Source organism: Aspergillus melleus (assembly GCF_016097325.1).
Source record: "Aspergillus melleus strain CBS 546.65 chromosome Unknown contig2, whole genome shotgun sequence".
Classification (NCBI taxonomy): Eukaryota; Fungi; Ascomycota; class Eurotiomycetes; order Eurotiales; family Aspergillaceae; genus Aspergillus; species Aspergillus melleus.
The window spans coordinates 6,068,070-6,095,773 of record NW_025763371.1 but is presented as its reverse complement, the minus strand read 5'-3'; the positions used below and the strand labels follow the sequence as shown (position 1 = coordinate 6,095,773).

Below are 27,704 nucleotides of genomic sequence, written 5' to 3'. Positions count from 1 at the left end.
TAGAACAAGAAATACTCAGTGCAGATATTATAGATGATCGTAAGACTGTAGAACCAAGAGTGAGAAGCTCGACAGGAATGTTCTGGACTGCCTGAGGTCATCATCTCGTCGTCATCTCATCTTTTCGCTGAATTGGCACCCGGCAGAATCTGACCGCTTCTATATTTAGTCATCTGCAAGGACCTTCAACCATAACTAGTAATCATACTGAGGTCTGTCTCCTTGGCTCGCACTTCTCTTCCGGAAGGGAGATGGAAGGAAAGCGCCACTGACGAGGGCGATCCTTTCTATGATCGAACGTACCAAAGAAATCCATGCCCCCCCGGCTCATTACCATTAACCAAAACAGGATATACTCGGACATAATCGGCCGGCGAGGAGGGTTTCAAGGTATAGCTTCGAGACTAGAGAGTTAGAGACACATGGTGGACCGTGGAGCAGAAGCAAACTTTCGCTAGCTCGCCCATCATCCCCAGCAATTCTCCAATCCCCATGGCGCAATGAGGACGTTGATCCAGGCCGACCATCCCTGGATGAACAGGTTACCGGGACAGGTACCTGGATGTGGCTTCACCCGTCGCAGCCTCCGAAGTACCGATGGGGCGGCGGCGTTAGTTCCCGCCATTTGGTCCAATGGCCGGCCTCAGGTTTCAGAGGCAATTTGCTTCCCACAATTAACCTCGACTACCAACTAGTAAGTTTGAGACGACCCATCGTGCTGGTCATTATGAGTCTGCCTGGCACGGAGGCGCGAAAATTATGGGACGAAAAGGAGTGGAAAGCCTTCGGTGGACCGAAGAAAAGGAGACCGGTCAGGTCCACTGATGGGAGAAGTAGAAAGTCAACAAGGGGCATCGTGACGAGGACGGAGTACAGAGTAACTAGATGCACCGTTAACAGCTAAAAGTAAACAGGCGGACTGAGCAAAAGTACCGGTGTGTTGGGATGCACAACGGCGAGTCAACTACAGAGTCAACAAGTCTAAAAGTCGGCTGACGCCGGGCGACACGTGCTCAACGGGAGGATTTCCCGTGATCTCGGAATTCCTCTCTCTCTCTCTTTTGCTTCGCTCTCTTTCCCCCTTCTTTCCCTCTCGGCCTCTCCGTCTTTCTCCTCGGAATCCCATCGGAATTAATCCACTATCCACAACGCGCTATCCACTCGGACCATGATCTCTCCTTCTCCGCCGGCCAGACTTCAAGCCAAGTCTGGTTCATGCTCGGGTGGATTCCTTGTCCACCGCACCGGTTGGCTATCAATTCCCTCCGGTTCTGCTGAATAAAACCGATTTATATTAAACGGGCGGGACATGCCGCAAGGATCGTCGCTTATCGTGCTCTCTCCAACTCGCGTGTTATGTTAGCACCAAACGGACTTCGATCGCTCACCTGTGATTTGACCATTCCTTAAAACTACTCTACTTCATCGTCACATCCAGCCTTTCCCCCCCTCTTTTCTCTTTCTCTTCTGTTTCCTTTTCCCCTCACCACCACTTTATCGTTCCTTGTCTCCTCCGTCCATTCCTCATTTCTACTCCTTGCAGCTGCCGACTCCATCCTTCCACTATCAATGCGACCCCGCAGCGCCGGTCAGCTCTCCGCATTTCTGGCTTGTGACCATCTGTACGCCTTCGGATAACATTCCGACCATGCCTGACACTGACCGGAACATGGCACCAACCACCAAAGCACCAACCCGCAAACCACCATCGGGGTCGGAAAAAGCCCCTCGGAAAAGAAGAAAGCGAACGGTGGTCAGCGGCGCCGCCGATGATTGTTTCACTTGTGCCCGGGAAGGCACTAAATGCGACCGTCGGCGGCCGTACTGCTCCCAGTGCCTCACTCTTGGTCGTGAGTGTTCAGGCTACAAAACCACGCTGACCTGGGGAGTCGGCGTCGCAAGCCGGGGAAAGCTCCGGGGCTTGTCACTACCTGTAACGGGATCCCAGCCAGCCTCAAACTCGCCAAAATCTCGTCGCTCGGCTGGCTCCCAAAGGCAATCTGACAACTCGGAGTTCCCGACAGCGACAACGACAGCCTCCCCCTCCTCCGAAGGATTCTCCTCAATCGCCACTCCGACAGTGCCCTGGCCCCAACAAGAACAGCAATCATCCCCACGATCCGATGTCATCAGCGATACAACGGTGTCTACGGGGTTGCCTGAAAGCCAGCCTTGGCCTGGATCATCTACTCCATATATTTCGGGTCACCAGTTGTGGAACAAACCATACTACCAGCAAGTGGGAACCGCACAAGATGTGATAAAATCACAGATCCCGCCCTCTATGATGGGCATGTTGCCGACACAGATGCACACAACACCAGAGATGTCGCACTGGCCTCCAGCAACACAGGCTTCAGAAACACAGGAAACGAAAGCGACCCGTGAAGAGTTGGAAAGGCAAACGAACCGTGAAAGTCCTTCGTGGATCAGCACCTCCCATTCGCCGTCATTTTCACAGCTGCTCCTAGCACGCTCTGTTGGGCGCACGCCGCGGCTGCAATATTTGATCAGTTACTACGCCGAGGTTATTGCCCCCATGATTGTCGCCTTCGATAGCCCTACAAACCCCTTTCGCACTCATGTCCTGCGGCTAGCACAGGAGAGCACATCTCTGCAAGAAGCGATTGCCACTCTGTCGACAAGCAACCTACGACAGCGACGCGAGCGACGAATGATGTCTACCGAAAGGACCCTGCCTGCTCGCATGTCATCCCTGGCCCTTCGGGCATTGACCGACGAAACTTTAGGGGTTCAGTATGGCACGTCCACTCCGGTGGGACCCGCACAGGAAGAACAATATCATCGGTGTATGGCGGTAAAAGCATTGAATATGGAACTGGCCGACCCGCATCAGAGACTCTCTGACTCGGTGCTCGCCACACTTCTGATTCTTTGCTTATTCCATGTTTGCGACACGGGAGTTGCTCAGTTCAAAACCCAGTTCGCCGGGGTGACAAAATTGTTGGCCATTAGGTTGCGTGCCTCTCCTACAGTGTCGGAGGAACTAAAATGGTTCATTCGGATGTTCACGTGGTACGATACCATGACGGCCACGACTAACGATCGTGAGGTGCAGCTCCGCGGCACCTGCTTGGACATCGCCACGGCCTCTGACGGCGAATGGGGCCTCGAGAACCTCGCAGGCTGCGATTCCGCTCTTTTCAAGCTGATCGCGCAATTAGGTCGCTTGAACATGCTGAGCCAGAACCAGGAGTCCCATGCCCCTGCGCTGTCTGAGGTGTATGTTCCATCGACTACGCTCCCGCCATCGATGGTCTATCAACCCTCAGACTCTTCGATACTCAATGCGTCTGGCGCAAACCAACCGTATTTATTTCCATTACCGGTCCCGCCACGATTGAATGACAACGAGCGACCAGCCTTAAGCCCGGCATTCTGGGCCGAATGGTTCTCCTACCGTCAAAAGTTAGAATCATGGAGCATTCCCTCCCACCGCGCTGGGTCTCAGGGGTCTTTTGAATCTACGTCTGTGCCTCCCCCTCTCATAACCCAGGCCTACATCTCGCCGCCTTCATCGCCATCTTCCAATTCCACCGTGGCGCCCGAGAATCTGGACGACGTGTATCACACCTCGGAGGCGTTTCGCCACGCCGCCATTCTCTACACCGAGCGCCTCGCCTACCCAGATATCCCCTCCCACAACCCGCGCATCCAACACATCGTCCACCGTACGATGCGACACATCCTCGCCGTCAAATCCGACGTCTATCTTCTCTGGCCCCTCTTCATCGTCGGATCCGAATGCGTGCTCGAAAGCCACCGCAACGTGATCCAGCAGCGTTGCAAAGACATTTCCAAAGACTCGGGGTTCCTCAACAACCTATCATGTCTAGAGCTCCTAGAGAAGATCTGGGCCGAGAGTCCTGCCTCGTCCAAGCTGGAAAAGGATCCCTCAGGCGCATACCACGTCGCTTATACTGGTCCCTTGGGCGCCGTGTATTCGACCTACCCGCAGACAGGCACTCCGAGGGAACAAGGATTCCGATGGCACAAGGTGATGCAGGCCAAGCGCGCCGAGGGTGAGTATGCGGTCGTATGATCCCTCGTCTTTCTTCCCATATCCCACAGGGAAAAGGTGTAATGTTTATGAAACCTAGAAAAGAGATACGCCAAGATACCCCAACCACACGACACCACGACTATACCTATCTATATCGAATTCTCTGCTCCCTTTTCTCCAAGAGGATCGCGGTGTCTGAAATTGCATGTATATATGTACCTATACGTACCTGTTTACAATATTATAAATTTACCATCGAAACTGCCGCCGCTCAACTGAGGTTATTTAGGGGTTTGCTTCGTGCGTATTTCATATCATAGATGATCGCTTACCGAGTACTTGACGAGTGACTTGGTCGCTGGTTCGTTGAGTTCTGAAATATTTACTCGCTTTTTATAAGGGCAAGAACGGCTGGATGAAACAGGATTGTCCAGCTTGTTGCTGCGGGACCTGATGGCCCCGTTATCATCCTCTTTTTGAGGGTGATGATGATAATACTGCTGGAGTTGGCATTACATGGGGCGCGTGTGGATCTACATAGATCCAGAGTAGGTGAAATTAATCACGCGTCGATCGTCTCCACATTAATCGACTTAGCAGTGTCTATAATTTGTGATTACCACGACCAAATAATACCCATCTCATTGGCAAAGCCGGTGATGGGCTTGCAGGACACTAAAAACGAACACAGCCTCCAGCACCTCAACAGATAATCATTCAAGGCAGCAAACAGGAACCCCTGTCAGGTATGACACCAGTCCCCCGCCATGCCACGTACACCATAGATACCACTGCCTTCATTTATGCCTCGATTCTCATTTGATTAAATAGCTTCGCCATATCAGGTTGACGGCCATCTAGAAGCCCACCCTTCCTCTTCGCACATACTTGACACCATGGATGGAGTGGGCCTTGCCCTTACTATTGTCTCTCTCTATTCCACCTGCCGCGACTGCTATATCTTCTACAACGACGTTAAGAATGGCCCACGGAGTGCTATCCGACTCGTACGAGAGATGGGTATCCAGGAGTTCATTTTGAAATCATGGGGCTCATATTGGGAGATCTCACGGCATTCCACCGTGATCGGACCCTCGAGCAAACAAATTGGGCCTCAAACACATGACAAGCTGGCTCGATACTTGGAAAGGACTCCATACAAGGCGGAAGGTCTCGGGAACGCATTGTGCTTGATCGCAGACACCTTGTCCAACAAGGAGATCCTCGAAAGTACCTATGGGCTCAAATTAGAGCCCGAGAAGCACCAGGACACAGTAAGCGCTTGATCCGATCTCTCCAGCAGTATAATAAATGCACATCAAATTGGGCAGCTAAAGCTCTTGACACGCAGAATCGATATTCCAAGCTTGAAGAGATTCCAACCTCTCCGGAGGCCGCCATGAAGAAGCTCAAAGCACACCAAGCTCTTTTACGATCGCGCATGGGCATATTTAAAAGGTGTAAATGGGCTTTCACCGGTCGCGAAAAGGTAAACGACTTTTTATCAGACCTGAAAAAATACAACGATTCCTTGTATATGCTGTGCCCCGACGGCGCCTTTGAAATAATGCAGATCAATTTCGTTGTCGACTACTTGACGTCCCACAATAGCATAACCATCCTGAAAAAGCTAGAGACCTCTTCAAGGGAGGCTTCTAAAGCCGGAGCACTTGCTCCTTCCCAACAGGGTCTCCAGGTACTCAATGAGGTGGCCAGTCTGAAGATCATGAAGCTACACAGCTCTCACAATGTGGGTGAAGAGGAGGCTAGGTTATTTTTCACCATTAAAGATACCGACCTCTCCATGGACAAAGAACAAGAATCTGGACTGGCATTATGGACGTGCTGGAGTGACAACTACAGCCGATGCGAGGCAGTCTACGTGGAGCGAAAATCGTATAGGTGTGAACAAGGGAAGGTAGACAAACTGATTCGTCAGGACATTCTCAAGCTGGGTCGCCTGTTCAAGAACCCAAACTGCGCGGCCATGCTTCATTCTCTACAGTGCATCGGCCTAGTCGATTATCCGGCTTCTAAGGAAATTGGCTTAGAATTCCGGTTGCCTCAGGGTATGGGCAAGTCGTCCCCTGGCTTTCCAGCAGGAGATCTTGCTGCCCGCCGCCCCAAGAGCAGTGGGGGCGCAAGTGCCCCAGCTCTTGGGTGGAGATTTGGCATTGCAAAAGACCTAGTCCGCAGTATTGCGTTCTTGCATTCGTGTGGCTGGTTGCATAAGAACATAAGTTCAAGTGGCAGTGTCCTCCTCTTCCGCAATATGCAGGTACGCCAAATAGGGAGCTATAAGCGCTTTGATTATACTGCTGCGTTCATGGGCTATTTCTTCTCACGCCCAAACCTAGAGGCAAATGCGACTCCTACATCCAGCTCTCGCAAATTCCCGGACCCTGAAGAACCCACCACGGACTCTGAAGAATCTGTCATAGACCCTAGGCTCGCTGAAGAACACATCTTGATCTATGAAGACTCTAAACAGCGTATTATGGACACCGAGGAACCCAATACGAACTTCGAAGAACCTCCAAATCCTGCCCAGGTCTCGCACCGCCGTCACCAGATCTGTCTCGATGAACACCACCACCCAGCAAAGCGAGCAAACCGTGACCGCGTTTACTGCCATGCCTTTGACATCTACTCTCTAGGAATTGTCTTACTTGAGATCGGCCTATGGCCATTCATCGGCGAGCTAAACATCCCAGACATCGATCCATATGCAGCGAGAAGAGAGATTTTAGATGTCCATGTGCCGCTCCTTGCCAATCAATGCGGAGAACTCTACGAGCGCATGGTTCGCGATTGTCTCTCTGTGGAGCCACCCGAGACGGCAGCCGAGGCGAGCGAGCAGACTCGCCTGTGTGCGACGATTGCTGCGAGATTGGCCGAATGCAAGGCATAGTAGCTCTGCGTCAGTGGGAGTACAAGAATGGCCGGAGATGCAAGGACAAGCGATAGTGGATATAGGTAACTTACGTACTGGTACAGCCTTGAGCTAAGTGGTCTTGTCAAGCACTAGCACACAAGTTCATACTCCATATGCTCGTGTGGCCACTGAGTTTGGACATGCACTGTTCGATGGATAGAAATTTGAAGAGGGGTGCTTGCGAGGAAGCAATACAAGCCCAAATTGTAAGGTGAGCTGGTGTTCAGATGACTATTACTTTTGGCATTGGCATTGAATTGCTTATCCTTTTAATAAGGTCTAATCTACCCTTAGGTCGTACTTGGGGTCTTTTACCTAGTGATTAAAACGTGATGAGGGGGGTGGGTACTAAGATCGAGCAAATAACAACTGATAAATTGATCAGTCAACGTAACACATTGCATTCTCATTGAATAAACCGAGACTTTCCTGACCCTCTTCAGACCTGAAGTTGATTCAACCATGATTATCGCGTTAATATGCTACTAATCCAGGCAAGTAGGTAATAGCTAGCTTGGCAAGATGCCCATCCTACTTAAGCCTCCTAACAAACAACACCTAGGGTATCAAATAGAAACAAAACCGAATCGAAAGCAATCAAGCTCTCTTCTCATCCCGCGCCTCACCCACAATTGCAGCCGTATCATCCTGCTCATAATCCTTCTCATCAATCATGTACTTGTCATCGTTGAGGTGCTTGAACCGGAACCAGAAGAGGATGGTCTGCAGGGCCAGGGCGACGGCCGGCGCGCCCCAGATCCAGATGAGATAGGGGTCCTTGGTGACGGGGATGAGGATCTCGCCGAAAGCGCTAGAGAGGGCGTTCATGAAAAGGAAGATGGCCATGACGAGGCCACGCATGCTGGGCGGGGAACGGGCATAGGCGAGCTCGTAAGCGGTTACGTTGCAGAGACACTCGGAGAAGGCGCCCAGGACGGTGTTGGGGATCTGCCACCAGATGCTGAGCGGGCTGACGTCGTCGCAGGTGGAGGCTTGGTAGCCGCAAGGGGAGGTCTTGTAGACGCGCCATTGCACCAGGGCGCCGATGAGGCCGGAGATGCCGGCGATGATGAACCCGCAGGTGATGCGGCTGATGCGGCCGAATTTGATGTTGTAGCGGGTGAGGAGGGGGTAGAAAACGTAGGAGAGGAAGGGGACTGAGACGATGATGGTGAGGGCGTTAAAGTTGCTGAGGAGGTCGTTGGGTGCGCCGTTGGTCACCATCGAGGCGCCTTGGTTGGAGGACACGGAGCCGATACCACCGTCGTTCATGTACCATATGGGGAAGTAGCAGAAGATTTCGGTGGCCACTGTTGGTGATTTGTTAGTCTCGCCAAGTAGGAAGTTTATGCAGTATGGATCTGAAGGTACTCACCGACGGTTCTGCGCACGTCATCGACCAATTTATCGGTCCATTTCACTTGTATACCCTCAGCCGCGAGGACACTGGGCTTGGCCGCGTCGAAGAAATTCTTCTTCCATACTTTGAACTTGTTGCGTCGAAGAGCTGTGGCGATAATCTTGATTGAGTTGCCAAGATCGGAGTGTCCACTGGGCGGCGTTCGGTAGGTCTTCCTGTAGACCGCAAAAAGAAGAATGGGAAGGAGGAAGTAGATGATGCCTGCAAGCAAGAAGGCGAGCCAAAAGCCGATATATTTCTCCGAATATGTAGTGGCAAGCATGAAGAAGGCACCGATGTTGACAAACCCATAGAAGATCAGCATCGTGCGCTGGCTGGTCAGTTCAGGATCCACGATGACCTTTTCGCCTGACTTGAGGGCCTTGGTATAGGGTTTCTGGTGACGGTTTTGATCGAGAACAACGGGTGCAATATTAGGCTTGAATATTCCCGCACCAAGTGCCAGTAACAGCAGACCGATGATAAATGGCGGAGCAGAATTTCCAGTCCCTCTTGCCAGCACGGAGGGTAGAGCGCCGAAGATCTGAATCAAATGAGCCACACCACAGATCCCCACGCCGACGCAGATGGCGTAGTATCGACCGACGTATACATCGGCCCACCTATCATGTCTTAGCAATCAACAATCGTTTGATAGGACGTGGCTTTCTCACCATCCACCAAGGATAGGCAGGACATAAGCCAAGAAGGAGAAGAGCAACGTAAGTCCAGAACTAGCCTGGAGACCCATTCCCAGAGCGCCGGCCGTTTTCTGTGTGCCTCGAGGAGGAGCACCAGCTCCGTTGCCACCTATGTTCTTTTATCAGCGCTACTGCCAATGTTAAACGCCGGGAAGAATAGCATACCCTCAGGCAGGGGAAACTGGATGAAGTTGGAGAAGACAGTCTTTGCTCCATAATACGATGCACGTTCCGCAAACTCGACCAGACACAGAGAAAAGGACACAAGCGGTAGATTGCCGGCGACCTTGCGAAGAACCTTCTCTTCTTCTTCGGTGGGAGTGGGGTATTCATCACTTTCAGCCGAACTCGAAGCCGTGATTTCGTAGGCGTTCTTCTCCGGATCAGCAGTTGCAGGAGCTCTGGTAGCCGACTCGACCGCCTCGGTCGAGGTGATGGTCGAGTCGATAGGTGCTTTATCCCCGGTAGTAAGTGCTGCTAAAGCCATAAGCCTCCAAGTCAGTCATTGGGAAACTTTCAATGAGAGATGAAAACATACACATTTTAACGGAAGTACCACCCGCAGGGAAGAGTGTCTCAGGAAGGAGGTCTGTCGATCTGAGAGCAAAGCAGCGAGAAGTGAGAAATGAGACGAGCGTCTTTTATAATCAGTTCACTTTCACTGAGCCATGGCTAGAACGACTCGGACTTCCCGCAACGGCGACGGCAAAAGTGGACACCGAGTGCACTGTAAGGGGTAGAGCAGCGCAGCGGCAGAGGACGGAGTAAACACTAGACTCTAAGACAAGGTCCGCGGTGAATGGCGACATCATTGGCCATGTTATGCGATGCAACGCTAGTAGTGCAGACTGGGTTTCCTTGCAATTGGTGTACTCGAGAGACTAAGATCTGTCCTGCATGCTTATCAGCACCTAGATAGACCGGCCCGAATACTTGGCCTCATTATAGTCTATTATCACGCGATCCGGCCTTTTCCCAACCTTCCCCTCTCCGATTTGCTTTACCTAAGAGCATTTTGAATCGGCGGCCAGGATGATTGCGTCTTCACGGCGGTCGATTCCTTTGTGGGTGCTGAATTCGCAATTAATCTATTTGAGGTTTATTTGAGAGACGGACGAACGATTCGGCGTGGCAATGCCAGAGATTGGACAGGCGACCGCCTGAAAGCGACCGGCGGAATATGAAATCTCGAGCAACAGAAGGCCCCCACTTATCGATCGGCCAGAGAAATGAGATTTCCTCCCAGCTCTCGATGGGAAGTTGATGGGGAAGAAAGGAAAGCAAGAAGGATGAAGAGCAAAAGAGGACGACCAAATGACTAATCCCGCGCAAGCCCTAAAGACTTCCCAATGCGTCTTCAACGCCTGAGGGGATCAATTTGTGCCTTAGAGCAGTCTTGATATGACAGAAAAACAGGATATGAGCATAGAAGTGCTGGGCCTAGCCATGCGTTTGAAAACTAGGTGAAGGTGAGACGCCATAATGAACCGAAATCGCATATGCACTTCCGATCCCCGGTCAAATTACAAGGCATCATAAATAAATTCTGACTACGCATTGGCCGGATTCTATCTACAGCTTCCCATATACACGACAGCTGGTTAGCTTTAAGCCGAGAGGTCAATCTTCTTGGCTGGAAGCAAGCATCCCAAGCCCGCCTTGGTACTCGCTCACGTCGCCACAAAGCCCCTTTCAACCAAGGAAGTGCGGTTACATGGCCGAGGTACCAGTGACACCTCGGAGAATTTCTTTCTAGTTTCGTATTATTTTCCCCATCATTTTTATCCGAAGGATGACAGGCGATTAGAATCGCCGCAGCGCTATGTTCGCTGATAGTGACCGGTAAATTGCGCTTCCCTCGAAACATAAACCACAACGCCTACAGCTCAACAAAGAATGCCCTGCTCAATGCCACCGTGTCTATTGAAGTTACATCAAGAAGAGTAATCCAGATCGCAAAGAATATGATGACTGCGCCACCAGAAAGGGTAGCATCGAGGCAAGTCGCGCCAGAAGCCCTGATCATGAAAGAGGCCGCGATGGGGCAATTCTAGTCCTGGAAGGCGAAAATAAGGTTTATCGTTTCTTTGTCTTATGCACGGCCAGTTCAGTGAAGTAGGGTTGCATCGCGCTTGGTTCCTCGGAGAATTTGGACGACTCTGATCCTGACGGTGGCATCATCCGTGCCCTATCAAGCTAAGCTTCGGGGCGCACGTTGATTGTCCCCTTTCCTGCACGGTCGCTGAAAGCGCGAGAAAAATCGCACTATGCATATCTTGGGCATTAAGGAAGAAAAGAAATCATATCAGCTATATCAGGTCAACGTTGGACGCACTAATAGAAATAGTGCAGTAAGATGACCCTGGACTCCTTCGGCACCTGTGCGGTTTTGGACGGCTGCAAGTAAGCACTAGAGCTAGCGTTAACCTTGAGTGCTGAAAGGTGAATCCGAAGAACTTGTAAACAGTTCAGACATTGATAACTCTATGCTGATTCCAAGGGTTCCGTGTATATCTAACGTGGTGGGCCATAGTAGACTCTCTTCTGTTCTTTTTACTATTTGTGAGATAATGTGCTTCTCTCCATATAGAGAATGAGAAAATATCAAATATTGTCTAAATGAATATAGTGCCTATTTATATGCAGTCAAAAGTAATCCCCCCCCCCCCCCATAAGAACCCACAAGAACACAATCAAAAAATGACCTTCTGCCCAGGGACAACTGTCTCCCCCTTCGCAACCAAAACCCCCGTCCCACGAATCATCACCCCCACCACCCGACCCTCTTCTATCTCCAACCCAACCTCCATAACACACTCCCTCCCTCTTTCTCGTCCCTGCACAACGTCAACATTCACACTACCTCGCTTCATACCCCCTCGACTAACCACCTCATTCTCCCAAACATACGCCCCCAATGGCCCCGCCGCCGATCCAGTCGCCGGATCCTCAGCGCCCATCCCAGGACTAAAGAACCTGGCCTCAAAACGCGGCCGATCTTCCATCTCACTCCCCGCTTCCTGACCTACAGAGCCAGGGCCAGGAACTGGCGCAAACACGTAAACTCCACTATTTCGACTCTGCGTCCTCTCTAGCTCCGTCGCCACCGCCTCGCTTGAGAACCGCACACGACGAAGAACCTGCACGTCGCGCACCGGGACAAGGAGATGGCGCGCCGGCGAGGTTGTTACAACACGGGCTTCAGACACAAAGGTATCGGTCCCAGGAACGTGAAATCCCATCTCGGATAAATCAAGACCTAACGCGACGCCGAGGGCAGCGGGGTCAGGATGTCGAGACAGAAATTGCGGGGTATTTTGGCGCATGGTGATGATAATCCTCCCCTTAGACATTGTAATCTCAACTGGAAAGACCAGCCCTCCCAGTTCCTGATGATATACGCTCTTTCTACCATCGATAGCACCTTCGCTGCCCAGGAGTCCAGAAGAAACGATATACCACCACGCGCCGAGCGCGTTGTGTCCGGCACCAAAGACCTCTTCACCGTTGGGAAGGAAGGACTGTAGTCGGTAGGTGGCGGGGACGGTTGTCGGGGGACAGATAAAGGTTGTTTCTGAGAGGTTGAACTGGCGAGCGAGGAGCTTCATCTGCGTGGTGGAGAGGGGGGAATCGAGGGTTGGGACTACGGCGAGGGGGTTCCCTTTGTAGGGAGTGGTTGTGAAGACGTCGATTATGTAGTAGGGAATGGACATTTTTGATTCTTGTTTTGATAGTGATGGGTTTGATTATTATGGGTGGGATGAAGAGGTGAGTTGAGTGTATGATATTGATTATTTTGTCTACTTTGAATACATGCTGGCTTGTTGGATGCAATCAAGACTTATGAATACATTTAGATTACTATTTGAATGCGAGGTACAAATAAGGCATCTCGTGTTCGGAGAAAGCCTACTAGAAGAGACTAGACAGGTTCGTATTCTGCCTTGGCTGTCAGAGTTACATCATTTACGAGGCTGAGAAGGGACTCGAAACTACATTTGATATACGAGGATATAATGAATGATTACAAGCTTGTTCAGGACTATGTACGTAGAGGATAATATGTACAGTAATATGAACAACAGCCGGTTCAACTCTGAGATAGACACACTAGTACCTCCAAATCGAAACAAAGTCAGTTAAACTTCAAGTTTCTCACATGTACAGCTACTGGCTATAGCTAGGAGATAGAAAAAGAATCTATATACATCTAATCATATTAATAAATACATCTCAAAAGTCCTTTCATTATAGAAGCCATCTAGGACCTCCACAAACAGACTCACCTCGCCGTAAACAAGAATACCTCGTACCTATACCCAGTATTTACTAAGAGCCATCCGAATACCCAGTTACCTACGGAGTAGATACCCTGGGTAGATACCTTAGGTACCCTCCTAACACAGCATAGCATAGCATAATATATGTAGCATAACATAATCCCCCACGTGGCCAGCCCACTTCTACCCTACCTTAACTCAACCCAGCCTACCCTACGAGAACACATCACATCACATCACACACATGCGGTATGTACATGCATACGGTGTACATACGTAGGGTAGGTACGGAGTAGGGTAAGGGATAACCCCGCAGACACCCACCCATCTTACCCACCCATCAGTTTATGTATATCTACTACTGAGTATGTGCCTGCTCTATCCAAAAGCTAGGTACTTGGTACATCCATCCATACATTCATAGATATGCTACTCCCTCCATAACTGAACCTCTCCACCAAAACCTACGCTCCTCTATCCATACATCAATATCTAGCCACTATGTAGTAGATACTCTGAACAAAAGAAAAAGCAAGGCCATATACACCATAAGAACTCAGTGCCCACGAGTACATATATACTTACATAAACCCGCCCACCTAACAACACACCGTGTTGATTGCTGACGCTGTACACCAAACGCACGTGCACGGGCACACGCAACCGCCACTACTGCAGCAAGATGCACCTGCACCGCCAACGCCAGCATGGCATATGTATGACTACGGAGTAAGTACATACATACAGGAAACCGAGCCTACATGAGTATTGCATCATGCAGATGATAGCCTTATGTAGTACGGAGTACCTACAAACTGGCTTACCCATGGGGGCAGGGATGCCTAGGTACCTAGGTAGGTATTATCTACAATACAAGTACAGTACATACAGTACCTACCTAGAACGAAAATAGATCAGTGAGGCAGGACCTGATTTAATGAATTCGAGAACCGTGTCCTACGGCACCTTGGTTCGGGGTCGGTTCTATTATTGTTGGGGAGGTGTCTACCTACCTTACTGTCTAAACTGCCCTCAGTGCCCACTGCACAGTAGGTAGGAGGTGAGGAGTCAACCAAACCTACTGCACTAGGCGCAGAGGGACTAGGTCATATGGGGTAAAGATTTACTCAACTCCAAAGTTGATAGGCAGGTTGTTTGAGGGGATGAGTTAGGCTATCACAATCACATACGTAGTGTAGGGTACCCTACTCGGTGCGCGCTAAATAGGTATATCGTATTGGATGGAGGTGGGGTTGCCGGTGGTAGCCGAGTATATTAGATGTATTGATCAAACAGACTGATAACTACAGTATAATCTGGGATAAGGCAAAGTCTAGAAAATAAATTGAACTGTCTATCGGACGATGGTAGTAGGTGGTCTATGTACGCTGTCTCGGTCGCACGTCATGTGCGGAAACATTAAGTATTAAAAGAAAGAACGAAACCAACCGATTCCGAGACGTCAAGCGATCAAAAATGCGTTCGCAGAATGGTATCATGAAAGACAGAAAGCCATAAGGGAAAGGGCTCAGACTTGCAAGAAGAGAAATGCAAACTCCTAAAAGAAGAGCAAGCGCCGGGTAAAAGCATAATACCCCGTCCCAAGAAGAATAAAAAGGTTGCAGACACAAGGAAAGAACAAAGGAAATGTTAAAGCTCAAAGCGAAATCAAATGTCCGCGCTGATAGCGGCCCATATCGCCGAGACGATCCAAACGCAAACGAGCAAATCCAGCCAAAATAGCCAAGCCAAACGCGCTCAAATGCAAAGTCGACAAATGCATCGAAAGAATTGAAATGTTGTAGGGTCAGACGGTCGGTCGCCCGCCCGTCGGTAGATCGTTGTAACAAAGTTGACCTGGGTCTTTCGTCAGGTCCACTCTAGAGTTCCACTGAAAGATATCGGATGTATCTATATCGCAGTCGGCCGTCGAAGTATATCCTCGCAGTTGGCGTCAAAGCGCATGTTCCATAGACGGATGCTGTTCATCAACTTCTCCGTGTTTTCCAGTTCGCGGTCGCGTCCGAAAATCGATTCGACAAATTCACATCCCGCGTTGCGGCCCATCGACACAGAGCCCTTGCCGCCTTCTCGCTTGGCTGCTTTCCACATAAACTGTTCACAGGTTCTCAGTAACTTCTTAAAGCGGCTCCACAGCCGCTCACCACTCTCCAGGAAGTCCTCCACGACTTCCTGCGCTTCTGGACGGCGGATGCGATCCAAACACTCATCGGCCCGCTTCACCTTGCCCGCCAGCTTGATCAGCAACAGCCACAAGTCACCCGCCACGTCAGCCATCGGAGTCGAAGCGCCGTGGTGAAAAACCGTCCAGTCGTAAATCCATTTGCCGAGCGAGCTGGCATCGAAAACGCTTCCCAGAAGGACGATCGGCATTTCGGTGGGGTCCCAGTTCTTTATCGAATAGCCCGGGGGGATACCGGCTCGAGCGGCGTCTTCTTCGGTCGCCTTGGGAGTCGGCTTGCTGGACGGCGGGGCGGGCTTGGGCTTGGGCGGGGTCCGCGTGGAAGTAGACTGACGGCGCGCACGAGACCGCTTGGGCGAATCGGCATCATCATAGGAAGGCGGGACCTGGGTATAGTAAAAATATTGATCAGTGGGTGGCTTTGGCTTGCGCTGAGACGTGGACGGATATCGTCGAGGTTTGCTGGCTGGATCCTCGCGGAAAACGTATCGCGGCGCATCCTCGAATACATCGTCAACCACATCCACGTAGACGGATTTCCTTCGCGACGAGGGCGACGGGGACGGGGAAGGGCCAGCGTTGTCCCAGGGATCTGCCGGGGCACCGGACATGGTGCTACGACGACGATGATAGCCACCAAAAGAAGCACTTACAGGCTCGTGCTTGCGTGGCGGAGTGCCATATTCGGGCATCGCCTCGTAGAAACCTGGACCATATCCCGGATGCCACCCTCCCGTGTCTTTGGGACCGGCGTAACTGGCCTTGCGGTTGTGGCGCTTGGACGGGCCTCGCGGAGATGCGTAGGGACTGGCGAACTGCGTGGCGTAGTAGGCGTAATGAGGAGAGGTCGGAGGAGAGGTCATGTAGTCGAAAGACCACCCGGGAGGTGGACTGGTATAATGATACATTATCGCGAGGCGAGCATAAGAATCGACGTCACGACGCTGGAAAAGAGAAAAAGAGATCGCAAGGTAATGAAATCGAGAACTTTTTATGGGCAGCTTTCCCGGACGACGCAAAAGGCAATGCTAAAAAACGGAAGATATAGAAAAAGGCAAACAACCCAGATATATTATACAGGATATCGTTCAGAACAAGCCGATCGACGCCGATGCAAAGGACAACGAAATCGGAATGATGATAAATCAAAAGAAAACGAGGAAGAAGAAGAGAGAACCGTCACCGCGGGACGGTTTCAAGGGGAGAGGAGGGACAGAAGCGTATGTACTGGAAGTGCATTTGAACGTTGTTCCACCGATCGCGAGTTGGTAAGCAAAGCGGCTATGCGGGAGGCGACTTGGTAGCGAAGAGGGATCCTTGGGAACGACCCAGAATCCACTGGTCGGTTGGATTCTCTTCCAACCGGTTCCTGGGGGGCAGATCGATCTCGATCTACCGAAGCCCAGGGGTTCAAGATATCCAGGAAATAATGCGACTGGTTGTTTATGAACCCCAACCGGGTGAGAGGGGAGAGAAAGTGAGGGAAAAAGAATGGAAGAGGAGAAAGAGAGAGGGAAATGGAGAGAAAAGAGGCGGGAGGTGGTTTTGTAAGATTGGAAAAGACCACGGGACGTCCGCCTGTGGGGGCGTATCTTTCGGTTCGTACGCCGTCCGGTCTAGTAATTACGCATTTAATCTGGAAGATTATGACTCCGTTCAGAGGGACAGAGCTGTGCCACGGTCTACGCCATATATACTTACGCAGTACGCCGTAGGCAGAGCAGGAAATAATAATATTCTTTTTATGTTTATTTTTTTTTTTTAAAAAAAAAAAGAAAAGAAAAGTCACGATCAAAATCGCCTCCTCGCAGTCCTGTCTAAGCGCCTGTTGGGCATACCCCGTAATCCTCCCATCCTGAGATTATCAACTGACTCCAACAACCCACTACACCTTTCTGACACAGCGATAGCATCTACGATCCCTCTCAACTCTACAACCCTAGTAACGGGCCTCAACACGTCCCTACGTCGGGGGGAAATTCCATGGCGCAACCACTCTCCACAGATCGATAAGGCTCTTCTTCAGCTCGATTGGCCCAATGTCCCTACACCAGGGTCTTCACCGGCTGCAGTGTCCGGATCCGAGGGAGGAGATTCGCCGGGGATGCTCTACCTCCCCTCCGGAGTGTCTTATCGGCTTCAAACAGGTACCAACCAGCTGGACATACATAACGGACAGGGTGGACGAGCGGCACAGATACTTGGATATTGGACGGCGAGATGAAAAGGCAAGGCACAGTCGATCGATGAGTCAGACCTTTGTTTGGCCACGTTTGTGACGAAGTAAGGGATGATCCAAATCAGGGCCACGGTGTTGAGTCAGGAAGCCTGAAACAGGAACTACCTGCGTCGGGTGAGGGTGAGGGTATACAAGAACAACCCAAGGGGACGACCGGTCCCATGGACTCGATTCGGATGAGCCCGCAGAAATTCCATGGTTCTAAACCCGGAAGCCAGTAAACAAGCTCATCGTCCACTTTTTTTTTCTACTGTCCCAGTGGAACCATATGGCAAATGGCATCAAACTTCTAGCGGATGTCATCAACTAAAAAGCATGGTTGTTGGGCAACAGTTGGTCGGATGGGCTTTACCGCCGCCCATCTTGCTGGGCAGCAACCACCCCCTCTGGGCAACGGCGACGGGGCGATGGACAGACCGCAATTTAGTGAGTTAACGGCGGATCCTGAGAAAAATGGGGACCGAAGACAATCCAAATGGCAAACCGAACATGATTGATGCAGCGAGAAAACCGGTTCCAATCGTGCGGTCCATTGGACATGGCATACATGAGAGATATCGCCGACGGAGGAGCGCCGCGATGCACTATTTCCCAGAAGCGGTAATGTGAAACGCACACTCGCAGATTGTAGAAATTGAGAAAAAACAATAGATCAAAGAAAATCAAGAGGGGAAGAAATGAGAGGATATCTTCAAAGCCACCCTTGGTTCCTAATCTCCTAATTGAGAACGAGGGCTCGGATTTTGGTGTCAATATCACACACGGTTCAAAGTCTAAAAGCCCCTGACGAGTCAAAAAACTTGGTAGGCAGACATTTTCTTTCATGATTAATATTGCTTTTTCATCTCCTGGATCTCTCGCCTAATCCTTTATTCTGATTTTTGAGAGAAACTCGGCGACGTCGTACATGGCGTCGCAATATTATTAATTCCACCGTTCGGAGTCATTCCAGCGCGCCCACCAAACTAACAGACGAGCGATGATATCAACCGCTAAAGTCAAATCCAGTTAATCAACCAGAAACGAGACCGGACCCGTTCAAAAAGCGACCGCAATGTTGAAAAACCGTCACAAAGTACCGACGCGGATTGGTCTCAGACTCCAAGACCTCCAAGCCCAGTCTACTCGAACCAAGAACCAAGAAACGCTAGCTAAATCAAAGTCAAGCCGAAGCTCCACTGTTGAGGTCCCACCGGCAGAGTTTTCATTATCCCTTGCTCGGGAAACGATCTAGACTGACGCATCTGATTGTTGTTGTTTTGCTTCCCCCAGCAATCCCCCAGAGTCCAGTGGAAACTGGAACTGCCATCGGTACCGTATGGTACTTACGCTGACCCGTCGGTACGCGCCCATCAGCGGTACCATCCATGTACCCATCCCGTACCCATCCATGGATGCCTTTTAGGTATACGGAGTCATGGAATTCCACTAAAACTCGTCTACCTGCATACTTCCGCCCTGAAAGTACGAATTCCATACCGATTCGGTCGTCTGATTCGGCGTGGCATTTTTTTGATCATTCGACAAGGTTGACTTAATTTTTGTTTCTTTTTTTTCTTTTCCTGATTCCTCGCGGGGCCTAGGATTCCGGTGCTGTCGCCAGCCGCATGCCGATCGCGTCGGCTGGAATGGGTGGAAAATAAACGAACCCCGTAATATTCAACAGAATTCGGTTTGTGATTTTTGTGGTTTCCGCAATTAGGAATCAGGATTTACGCGAAAGCACCGAATACCCTAAGAAAAGGAATGGAAGAACAGGGCAAGGGGAACTGTGCGCGTGACTGGTGCCCTTGCCCTGAGCCCTAAAATTAAAGGGTTACCGTCAGCAGCAGTTCAGCTGTCTCGCGACGGCTGAAAGTCCGAAAGGATGCGATGGAAAGCAGACTAAAAATAAAGACTGGAAGTGCGCAGTGACTGCGGTCAAACCGAATTTCTTTGCTCCCATTCGACAGTTGGGAGGGCACCGCCAGCCGTGACTGCGGTTCGCCCTGCAGGCTTCCATGTTCCGCGACGGTGACCCGACTAGGGCTGGCTGTCTTGGGCTGGAGACTGAAGTACTCTTCGCTGCTGTGCCCACAGTCGTTACCCCTCTTCTGGGCGCCTGTCGTACAGATTGCGGCCTTTTTGTGCCCTCCTCTCCTCCCTCTTAACTCCGTACACAGTTAGTTCTTAGTGAATCTTGCGCTGAATCGAAATACAGTCAGCCAAGGCATGCAACGCTGACGAGTAACCTTTCCCATGTGCCTCCCCCTTAATTTAACATTGCGATTCCAACTGACAAGATATGACTCCATTTGAGCAAAGAACGACAGTTTAATCCCCGATGAGATCTGCGGGCGCGCCACTTGCGCCGTGCTGACCCAAGACATCTTCTCAGCCCTCGTCCCATCAATATCCACCCCTCCATCTACTCCGTACTCAGTGGGTAGGTTACCAACTAGTAGTAGTAGTATCTGACTACCCCCACCCCATATCGGGCCTTTTCCAAATATGCATGTTTATCAAAAGCCCCATGCATTAGCCAGCGGTGGTTAGTCGGTCCGCCGCAGACACTCTGGCCAGTGACCAGTGGCCATCCAACCATCAATCAGTCAATCAATCAATCAGACACTTGCCCAGCGCCCGCTCAACAATTACCCACTACAGAGTAGGCAGTAAACGGAGTCCCGAAAGTATACGATCGCTAAATAAACTGATTGGCGCATTCCCACCCAACCGCGTCCCTTTGAAGTGCCTAAATGGCCCCGTTACACTAGCATCATGCATGTCCCACGCGCCAACGAGGGAACATGCTGGCATTTCTCAAGACTAGTTACGGAGTGGTTAGTACGGACAGTAAGACGGAGATTGACGCAGACTGGGCCATCTCGTGGGTTGGATTTCCGGGACTTATGTATCGTACGAAGTACGTACAGTAGTTCTAGTTACTAGTTATTGGTTACTGGTAGTAGTGATAAGTGCTGTGGTGCACATGCGATGGCATACATTATTGTCTACAATTACAGAGTGCATGTCTGGATGTTGGGGTTACAGATTCATATTTCGACTATGAGTTGCGTGATGGTATCAGCTGGTCATGGGGTCGATATGACATGACTTGGCTCTAGAGTATTCTGTTATCTGTATCATGAATACTGTGGGGTTGTATGTAGTTATAATTTTTACCTAACCATGGACGGAGTACACCGCACTCCATGCAAGAAAATGGATCATACTCTCTCACCCCACCCCGGTGGATTAGAATAACAAGATGATTGACTGATCTCCTTGGGTTGCCCTTAGCGATCAAGGAGCATTGCCTTGTTTCAAAGGAAACCAACCCTCACTGAGTGGTCTCCAAAGTCCAAACTCCAGCGTTTCAAAGTGGAGAGTGGGACTTGACACTGCTAGTTTGACAGCCACTGACAGACATGACTTTTAGTCATTTGCATTGTTCTAGTTACGGGTAGTCCGTAGCCCGTACAGAGTGCTAAATGCGATCCACCGCTTAGGGCCGTGATTATGGGGTCTTTCTCCTGTGCGGACTACGGTATACTCCGTAGGTGCTGTGTTGGGCATCTGTGTTTGAGTGTGACTGTGAGGTCATCTGACTCTGGATCCTCTGATGATCTGATCCTTCGAGAGCGCTGGCTGTGGGGACTTGCGAATTCGGCAATTCCTCTATCGTGGCGTATTTCAAGTCAAGTATTCCGTAGATAGTCCTATGGTAACATAGGTGGATTCGGGTTTCTAGCGGAGTATGTAATCTCGGAAAAACCATCTCAGATCAGGCAGGTGGTTTATTTTGTTTTAGCCTTTGGTGCATGCATTGGTTGGTTCATGACATGGAAGATTCGACACTCAGGGTTACATTCTAGGCCCTGTAGCCCTAATTGGGCTGCAAACCGGTCTGCGTCGGAATATTGTTCAATGGAATGGTTTCTTCGAGTATCCCGTCAAGAGATGTGGCCATCTTATGTTTACCGAAGACTACTAAACGATATCATGCCAATGAAAAAAGAACTCATGCTTGCTACTCCCGGGCCATTGTTGCTAAGCTTTCTTAACACCTGAATGTGATGAATTGCGCATTCGTCAAGACTATAGCTGTAAAAGTCTTGACGAGACAACTTCGGAAGCGCTGCTAACGTCGGACCCGTTTCCAGTGTATACCTCTAGGAGACTGTTTGTCGTCTTGCAAGTGGTCACATAGTCAACATGAATCCTACAACCTTCCTCAAAGAATGCACGGCCGCAAATCTTGCAGCCTCCACCCGTCTCCTGGAAGATATGGTCGTAGGCACTGCAACAGAATGAGATCAGCAAAGCCAAACGGGAAACTCGAAGAGGTTTTAGTGAGAGCAAGGGGCGTGCCACTTACGCTGCCATCTGCTTCCCAGTCATCTCGCAGTTTTTACCCTTGACAAAAACGCCACACCCAAAGCCAAGATTTTTGCCGTCAGTATAGCAAGTCCCGCTATCGATTCCACCCGTAGTTCTGCCGTTGTTAGTTTCTTGCCTCTAGTCTGCTCCTAGGACACAACAGGTCACCTACCCGTATACAGTATTGTCTGTTAGGAAGCTTTTGGCCATGTCACAAAATTTGTGTAGGTTGGCAAACGTTTTGCACCGGTCAGATCCATCACAGTCGTACCCAGTTTCGGTGGGAACAGGCGGAGCTGAAGTTGTTTCCTTCGTGGTCGTGGGCTTGCTGGTAGTAGTCACTGTAGTAGTAAATGCTGATGCAAGAAAACTGCTCAGCTCATCACGTACTTGACTCGCAAGCGATGGTGAGCTGGCGACACTGACGCCAATATTGGAAATAGTGCCTTCGACCAACCCATCCTTGTCGACGGTACGGGTTGTTGCGGTCGGAGTAGCAGCGCAGGCGGTGATAGTTTGGCACCGAGAGGTCACAGTAGTCGTTGAATAAGTCGAAGCTGGCGTTATTAGGGTGCTGGATATATAGGCGGTACAAGCATTTGCCTCTTTGTCCTCGCAATCTGAATCTTCGGATTGACACCCTTTGCCAGTACAGATACCGTTGGAACAGCCACGACCAGAGCAGGTTACAATTCGGCATCGCGAACCAGTACAGGTGAAGTCGGTTTTAGAGCAGGCCGGGCCTAGACATCCCCATGAAAGACACGAGCGTCCGAGGCACAGGCCGGAGATCCCGCCGCCGCCGCTGTCATCGTCGTCATTATCGTCATTCTTACCATTGCAGTCTTTGCCGATACAGCCGTGATCTTGACAATCCTTGCCAGAACAATGACCGTCATCACAGTCCTTGCCCGTGCAGGCCGTGGGGATGCAATCATCACCTACACAGATCCGATTTTTGCAATCTGCGCCAGTACAACCCCTTTCAATGCATAGGCTGTTCCCGGTACACTTGCCATTTATGCACCCAGGACCGGAACACTTGCTGAACGAAGGAGGATTCTTATCAAGGGGGTCAATAAAGCTGGAGGAGCTCCCTTTGCCACAATCATGTAGGCAGGGTCCATCACAGAAGCCATAACATTTATGACCGCAGTTAGCCGTACAGGTAGGCCCTGGGGGACTTCCTTCTTTGAAAGTGACTGTAGGAAACTTGGTACCATCGGTAGTCCAGGGCCAGGGAGGAATACTAACGGTGCGAGTCACGAGGGGTAAATGAGTTACACCTGTCTCTTTGAGCGGGTTGGGATCGTCTGTAACCACGACTGGCGCAATCTCGATACTTGGTATAAGAGTTCCGATGCTGGAGGTGACGATATCACTAATATTCCAATTGTAGTAGTTAATGGTGGCCGTAGTTATGTCTTTGAGGGGGATCGTTGTAGACATGATATGCCGAGTGATAGTAGAAGTAACGGTTGTGAGAGTACCGATAGTGACGGTTTTAGTGGTGCTCCAAGCGACCTCAAGGGAAGTTGGATAACCACCTCCCAGGTTGATTGTTGTAGGAGAACTAAGAACCGACTTGGGGAATATGACGCTGACAGGAGCAATGGCGGTAAAAGTGGGCGAGTTGCCTAGTACCTCCTGGCCTACATAAAGAAGACCAGTTCCATCACTGCCCCCCTTAGCATTGGCGCCATCCATGCCGGTATCGTCCGCAGTCAACTCATTTGGGTTCTTGAGCGAGCCAGGGCCACCAAGATCAAGAGCCCAGCTGAACAATCCGCCCAGGCACCTACTGTTGGCAAGGTCGGCTTTTTGTTTGAGTGTGCGACCATCATCGAATGAAACCCTGGATCCGCCCGGTCAGGGTCAATAGCTCATACTAAAAGGATATCGTTCGTCCTTACCATTGGTCTCCAGCCCATGTCATCCAATTGACGCCAGAAGCCTGGTCGTAGTGGATGTTAGGTGAGTAGTTCTTGATGATACGGCTAATTTCATAGTCGGATAAAAAGCCGCTGGTCCCAGTACATGACCCAGGCGCCGCTCCTCCAGTGTTATTATTCTCTGTGTAGAAATCACAACCTGGATTGTTGCAGGAAGAATCGTCCAACGTGAAGGAGCGACCGTAGAAGCCTAGACCAAGCAGAACCTTGCTGGGGTCAATGCCATTGCGCCACAAAAGGTCAAGCCCATCAGAAATCTCTATATGTGAATATCAGCATCACGTTTCGCAAAGAAGCACACAAGAACAACCCGGCGAGAAAAACACGCCATGCCATCAGACACTGTAGCCAAGCCCAAGGTTGTATGCGGGGATATAGTCACATACCTGTCAAGTTTGTATGTGGGTTGACGACGGAGCTCGTCCATTCACTCGTGCCATCCCAAGTTCCGTGGATGTCATAGGCCATGAAGTTGAATGATTCAACATATTTGGCTATACCCACAAGATCAAACCCCTTCAGATACCCTAATAGTTATCAGTCATCATTAGTCTTTATAAAACATCGCCTGCTCATGTGGCAACTTACAATATGAAGATGGTAAAGTAATCGTCAGGCCAAACTTTGTACCCACTGCTTTTTTGAGCTCAGAAAGGAAGGTCACAAGATTTGCAATGTCTCTCGGGGCGCCACCTGCTAATGATTAGAGCGCAAAGAGCTGTGTGAATAGTAGGGGTATGTGAGAGAGTCACATACCACGGTCATCGGCTGCAGGGTACTCCCAGTCGATATCGATTCCATCAAAGCCATATTCGGTCATCATAGAAATAGAAGAATCTATGAATCATATTCTCAAGTCTGCGCAGATAACTCACGGTGAACAAACTAATACCTCGAAGTAGTTTGGGTACATGCGTATTCATAGATATCATGAATACAAACCAACTGGGTTACCGTACCTAGTACGCGGTATTTGGGGCTACATGTGACCTGCAAGCCCCACAGATTCCTGCTCCTCCCAATCCTGGGTAGGTTCTCTACTTTCCCACAACCCCCCTCACCTATCTGCGTGGCTGAATTGTTATATCTGTTTCTGAAACTCATGTTTGCGATGCCTCGGAAATTGGACCGACTGCCGATAGAGCTGCTTCTTTCCATCGCACGATACCTACCAAGCCAAAATGACATCAATCGCTTAGTACAAACTAGCAGAAGCATTTACAACCGCTTGCACTTTTTCCTCTGTCAGCATAATGTGCACCATGGCCAAGGCTCTGCTCTGCTATGGGCCGCGCAGAATGGATACACTGAGTTGGCAACCAAAATGCTTGATGCTGGGCTGGAAATCGCCACGTTTGAACGCTCCAGTGAAGTGGCATATGACAAGAATTCCACGGGGGATCTTTCAAAAGTCAATCCACTTCTAATATGTGCCGAGGCTGGACACATTGACATTCTTAAGCTTCTGCTTTCCGAAAAAAGACCAAACCAAGCATGCTCGCCTGCTCAACTACGCACAGTTCTTCATTGGGCCCTTCGCTCTCATCAAGTGCAGATTGTGGAGTTGATGATTGAGCACAAGGCCCCCCTGGATCCTGCGGGAGAAAACAAAGAAGCCCCCTCTGCATTGGGCGCTGCTATTCTTGCTCGTTATAACTCTGTCATCCCTCGTCTTCTTGAACTCGGAGCACAACCGGGCGAATACGAATGCCCATGTCCTGTCGAGCGAGCAATATGTACTCATCAGCCACTACTCGTCGAGCTCTTGCTCAAACACCGTATCCCAATGAACTGTGACCAGGGTGTTTGTTATATAGCTTCTCAAGGAAACAAAGCACTACTCCAACTCCTAATTGATCATGGACTTGATGTGGGCGTTTACGGCAGGGCGGCGTTGTTATTCGCGATCAAAGAAGACCACTACGACATAACCAAGTTGCTCATTGACAATGGTGCAAGCCCTGAATTTGAGTGCGAAATATGGGAAGGTCTCGGGAATCGGTTCTCTTACAGCGCTATAGGCTATGCAATTCACTTTGGTCGCGTTGGTATTCTGAGGTTTCTGCTGAATGAGGGTGTCCTCCCGGGAGAAAGCGATTTGAAGCATCTCAATAGGTATTCGGAAGAATTCTTGCGTCTTCTTTCCAGTATCCCCAGGAAGAGATTGCCCAGGAAGGAGTCTTTGTATATGTTTTGTTCCTTCGCGGATCAGTACTACTCCAAGAGAGCGGAGAAGGATCCTAATTTCAAGATGCCAACCCTGACCTGTTTCATCGACGGCAGTATCTGGAAGGAAGCTCAACGCGGACCAGAATCTTGACTTCATTCTTTGAAACAAATCCCCCGTGATGAATTGGTGTTGAATTCTTCCGTACATCGATAACTGCGCTACTGCAGAAAGTTGACTTTCCAACCCCCGAATAATACAATTTAGGCATCACCTCTATAATTCTGTCGATCTGTCTCCATGTTAATCCATTGCGCTGATTGCAGCCTGGTGTGTTCTTTTGTCATGAATTATTCCAGATACACGCTGTGGCTTTCACCAAATCTGTTCTCCTTATGATAGGTAAGTTTGCTTCCTCTCCGGAATAATTGACATAGTAATGAATTCTCCAAGAAAGTGGCAACTAGGTAGACACAGAGCTACTGGTCAAATCTCTACCTACTGAACCCGTGGGCCAATGGCCGCATTAGATTGGTGCTATTTTTACTTGCTGGAAATTATATGTAACGCTTTTCTGGGTGTATCGGGATATTACCGCTAGTAAATTGCGTCAATTATCATAGCCATTCTAAGCACAGTACATTTCCAGGGGTGTCGGCAACTCTTTCCCGAGTATCAGAAATTCAATCTTTACTAGTGGGTATCTCAAGCTGCTGGTTGCACGGAGGGAGACGGAGTATCTCTTACGGGAACCCCATGTGCAGATTTAGCTTATGAGATACACATGCGGACCCTTGCAGTGAGGTGCATTATTTGGCAATGCCTAGCAGCTTCCTAATTTATATTTCGGAGAACTCGCCATATAGGGTATAGAGGGGTTATCATGGATTCAGGCACGATGTAACCAAGCAATTTCAAACTCCAATCTCGGGACGAACCGCCAGCTTAATGCATGCCATCATGGTGTTGACTAACTAAAGTACGTTTCTCGGCAGGTCATGCAGAGATTTGCCTTTTGCCTAAGGGCAATCAGGGCCTGCCTACTCCGCTCCTAATGCAGGTCTACTTTCTGTCGCACCCACTTGCTTTTGCATTGTAAAGTGGGGAGACTTTCGATGCAACCTCGGTTCGCAGGTACGTGACCAGAGACTATATCCGATCGTTGATATAGTCTCTTGGCTCTTCTGTTGGGGTGACATGGTAACCTCCAATCATTACTGGTAACTGCATGTCGTGTGGCAACTGTCTGGGGCTATATGCAGCCAAAGAAAGCATCGAAACCACGCAGGTGTCATGCGAGCTGCTATCTGGAAGAAGGTGGAGGGCTGGACACTCGCGATGCACCATGCAGTGTCTTTGGCACATTGCTGCAGCATCTAGTCTTTCAATAGTCCAGTTTGATATAATCTATCCGGCAGGTAGTGAGGGGGTGCGGTGTCACG

General features: G+C 50.1%; 8 protein-coding genes across 8 annotated transcripts; 2 read left to right on the top strand and 6 right to left on the bottom strand.

Moving 5' to 3' along the window:
- Positions 1-1,648: 1,648 nt before the first annotated feature.
- Positions 1,649-4,063, top strand: LDX57_004965 (Zn(II)2Cys6 transcription factor; the record flags this gene model as incomplete). Its single annotated transcript, XM_046086645.1, has 1 exon — positions 1,649-4,063. One exon carries the CDS (start codon positions 1,649-1,651, stop codon positions 4,061-4,063), a length of 2,415 nt encoding a protein of 804 aa, XP_045942610.1.
- An 857-nt stretch (positions 4,064-4,920) lies between these two features.
- On the top strand, positions 4,921-6,935 carry LDX57_004964 (uncharacterized protein; the record flags this gene model as incomplete). Its single annotated transcript, XM_046086644.1, has 2 exons — positions 4,921-5,298; positions 5,376-6,935. 2 exons carry the CDS (start codon positions 4,921-4,923, stop codon positions 6,933-6,935), a joined length of 1,938 nt encoding a protein of 645 aa, XP_045942609.1.
- Positions 6,936-7,556: 621 nt separating this feature from the next.
- Positions 7,557-9,109, bottom strand: PTR2_3 (peptide transporter ptr2; the record flags this gene model as incomplete). Its single annotated transcript, XM_046086643.1, has 3 exons — positions 7,557-8,269; positions 8,335-8,981; positions 9,033-9,109. The coding sequence occupies 3 exons, from the start codon at positions 9,107-9,109 to the stop codon at positions 7,557-7,559; spliced, it is 1,437 nt and encodes a 478-aa protein (XP_045942608.1).
- A 59-nt stretch (positions 9,110-9,168) lies between these two features.
- PTR2_2 (peptide transporter ptr2) lies at positions 9,169-9,546 on the bottom strand (the record flags this gene model as incomplete). Its single annotated transcript, XM_046086642.1, has 1 exon — positions 9,169-9,546. The coding sequence occupies one exon, from the start codon at positions 9,544-9,546 to the stop codon at positions 9,169-9,171; it is 378 nt and encodes a 125-aa protein (XP_045942607.1).
- Positions 9,547-11,752: 2,206 nt separating this feature from the next.
- Positions 11,753-12,772, bottom strand: LDX57_004961 (PhzF family phenazine biosynthesis protein; the record flags this gene model as incomplete). The annotated part of the gene is made up of 1 exon (XM_046086641.1): positions 11,753-12,772. The coding sequence occupies one exon, from the start codon at positions 12,770-12,772 to the stop codon at positions 11,753-11,755; it is 1,020 nt and encodes a 339-aa protein (XP_045942606.1).
- A 2,478-nt stretch (positions 12,773-15,250) lies between these two features.
- On the bottom strand, positions 15,251-16,450 carry LDX57_004960 (uncharacterized protein; the record flags this gene model as incomplete). The annotated part of the gene is made up of 1 exon (XM_046086640.1): positions 15,251-16,450. One exon carries the CDS (start codon positions 16,448-16,450, stop codon positions 15,251-15,253), a length of 1,200 nt encoding a protein of 399 aa, XP_045942605.1.
- Positions 16,451-17,269: 819 nt separating this feature from the next.
- Positions 17,270-18,640, bottom strand: LDX57_004959 (uncharacterized protein). Its single transcript, XM_046086639.1, has one exon. It carries the CDS (start codon positions 18,604-18,606, stop codon positions 18,205-18,207), a length of 402 nt encoding a protein of 133 aa, XP_045942604.1. The 5' UTR covers positions 18,607-18,640; the 3' UTR covers positions 17,270-18,204.
- Positions 18,641-21,861: 3,221 nt separating this feature from the next.
- Positions 21,862-24,918, bottom strand: LDX57_004958 (uncharacterized protein; the record flags this gene model as incomplete). The annotated part of the gene is made up of 7 exons (XM_046086638.1): positions 21,862-22,063; positions 22,142-22,258; positions 22,316-23,998; positions 24,057-24,354; positions 24,482-24,622; positions 24,684-24,788; positions 24,852-24,918. 7 exons carry the CDS (start codon positions 24,916-24,918, stop codon positions 21,862-21,864), a joined length of 2,613 nt encoding a protein of 870 aa, XP_045942603.1.
- Positions 24,919-27,704: the final 2,786 nt, after the last annotated feature.

Excerpts from the sequence above, each read along its gene's own strand:
- LDX57_004959 (XM_046086639.1), bottom strand. The coding sequence starts at position 18,606 with ATGAAAGAAAATGTCTGCCTACCAAGTTTTTTGACTCGTCAGGGGCTT.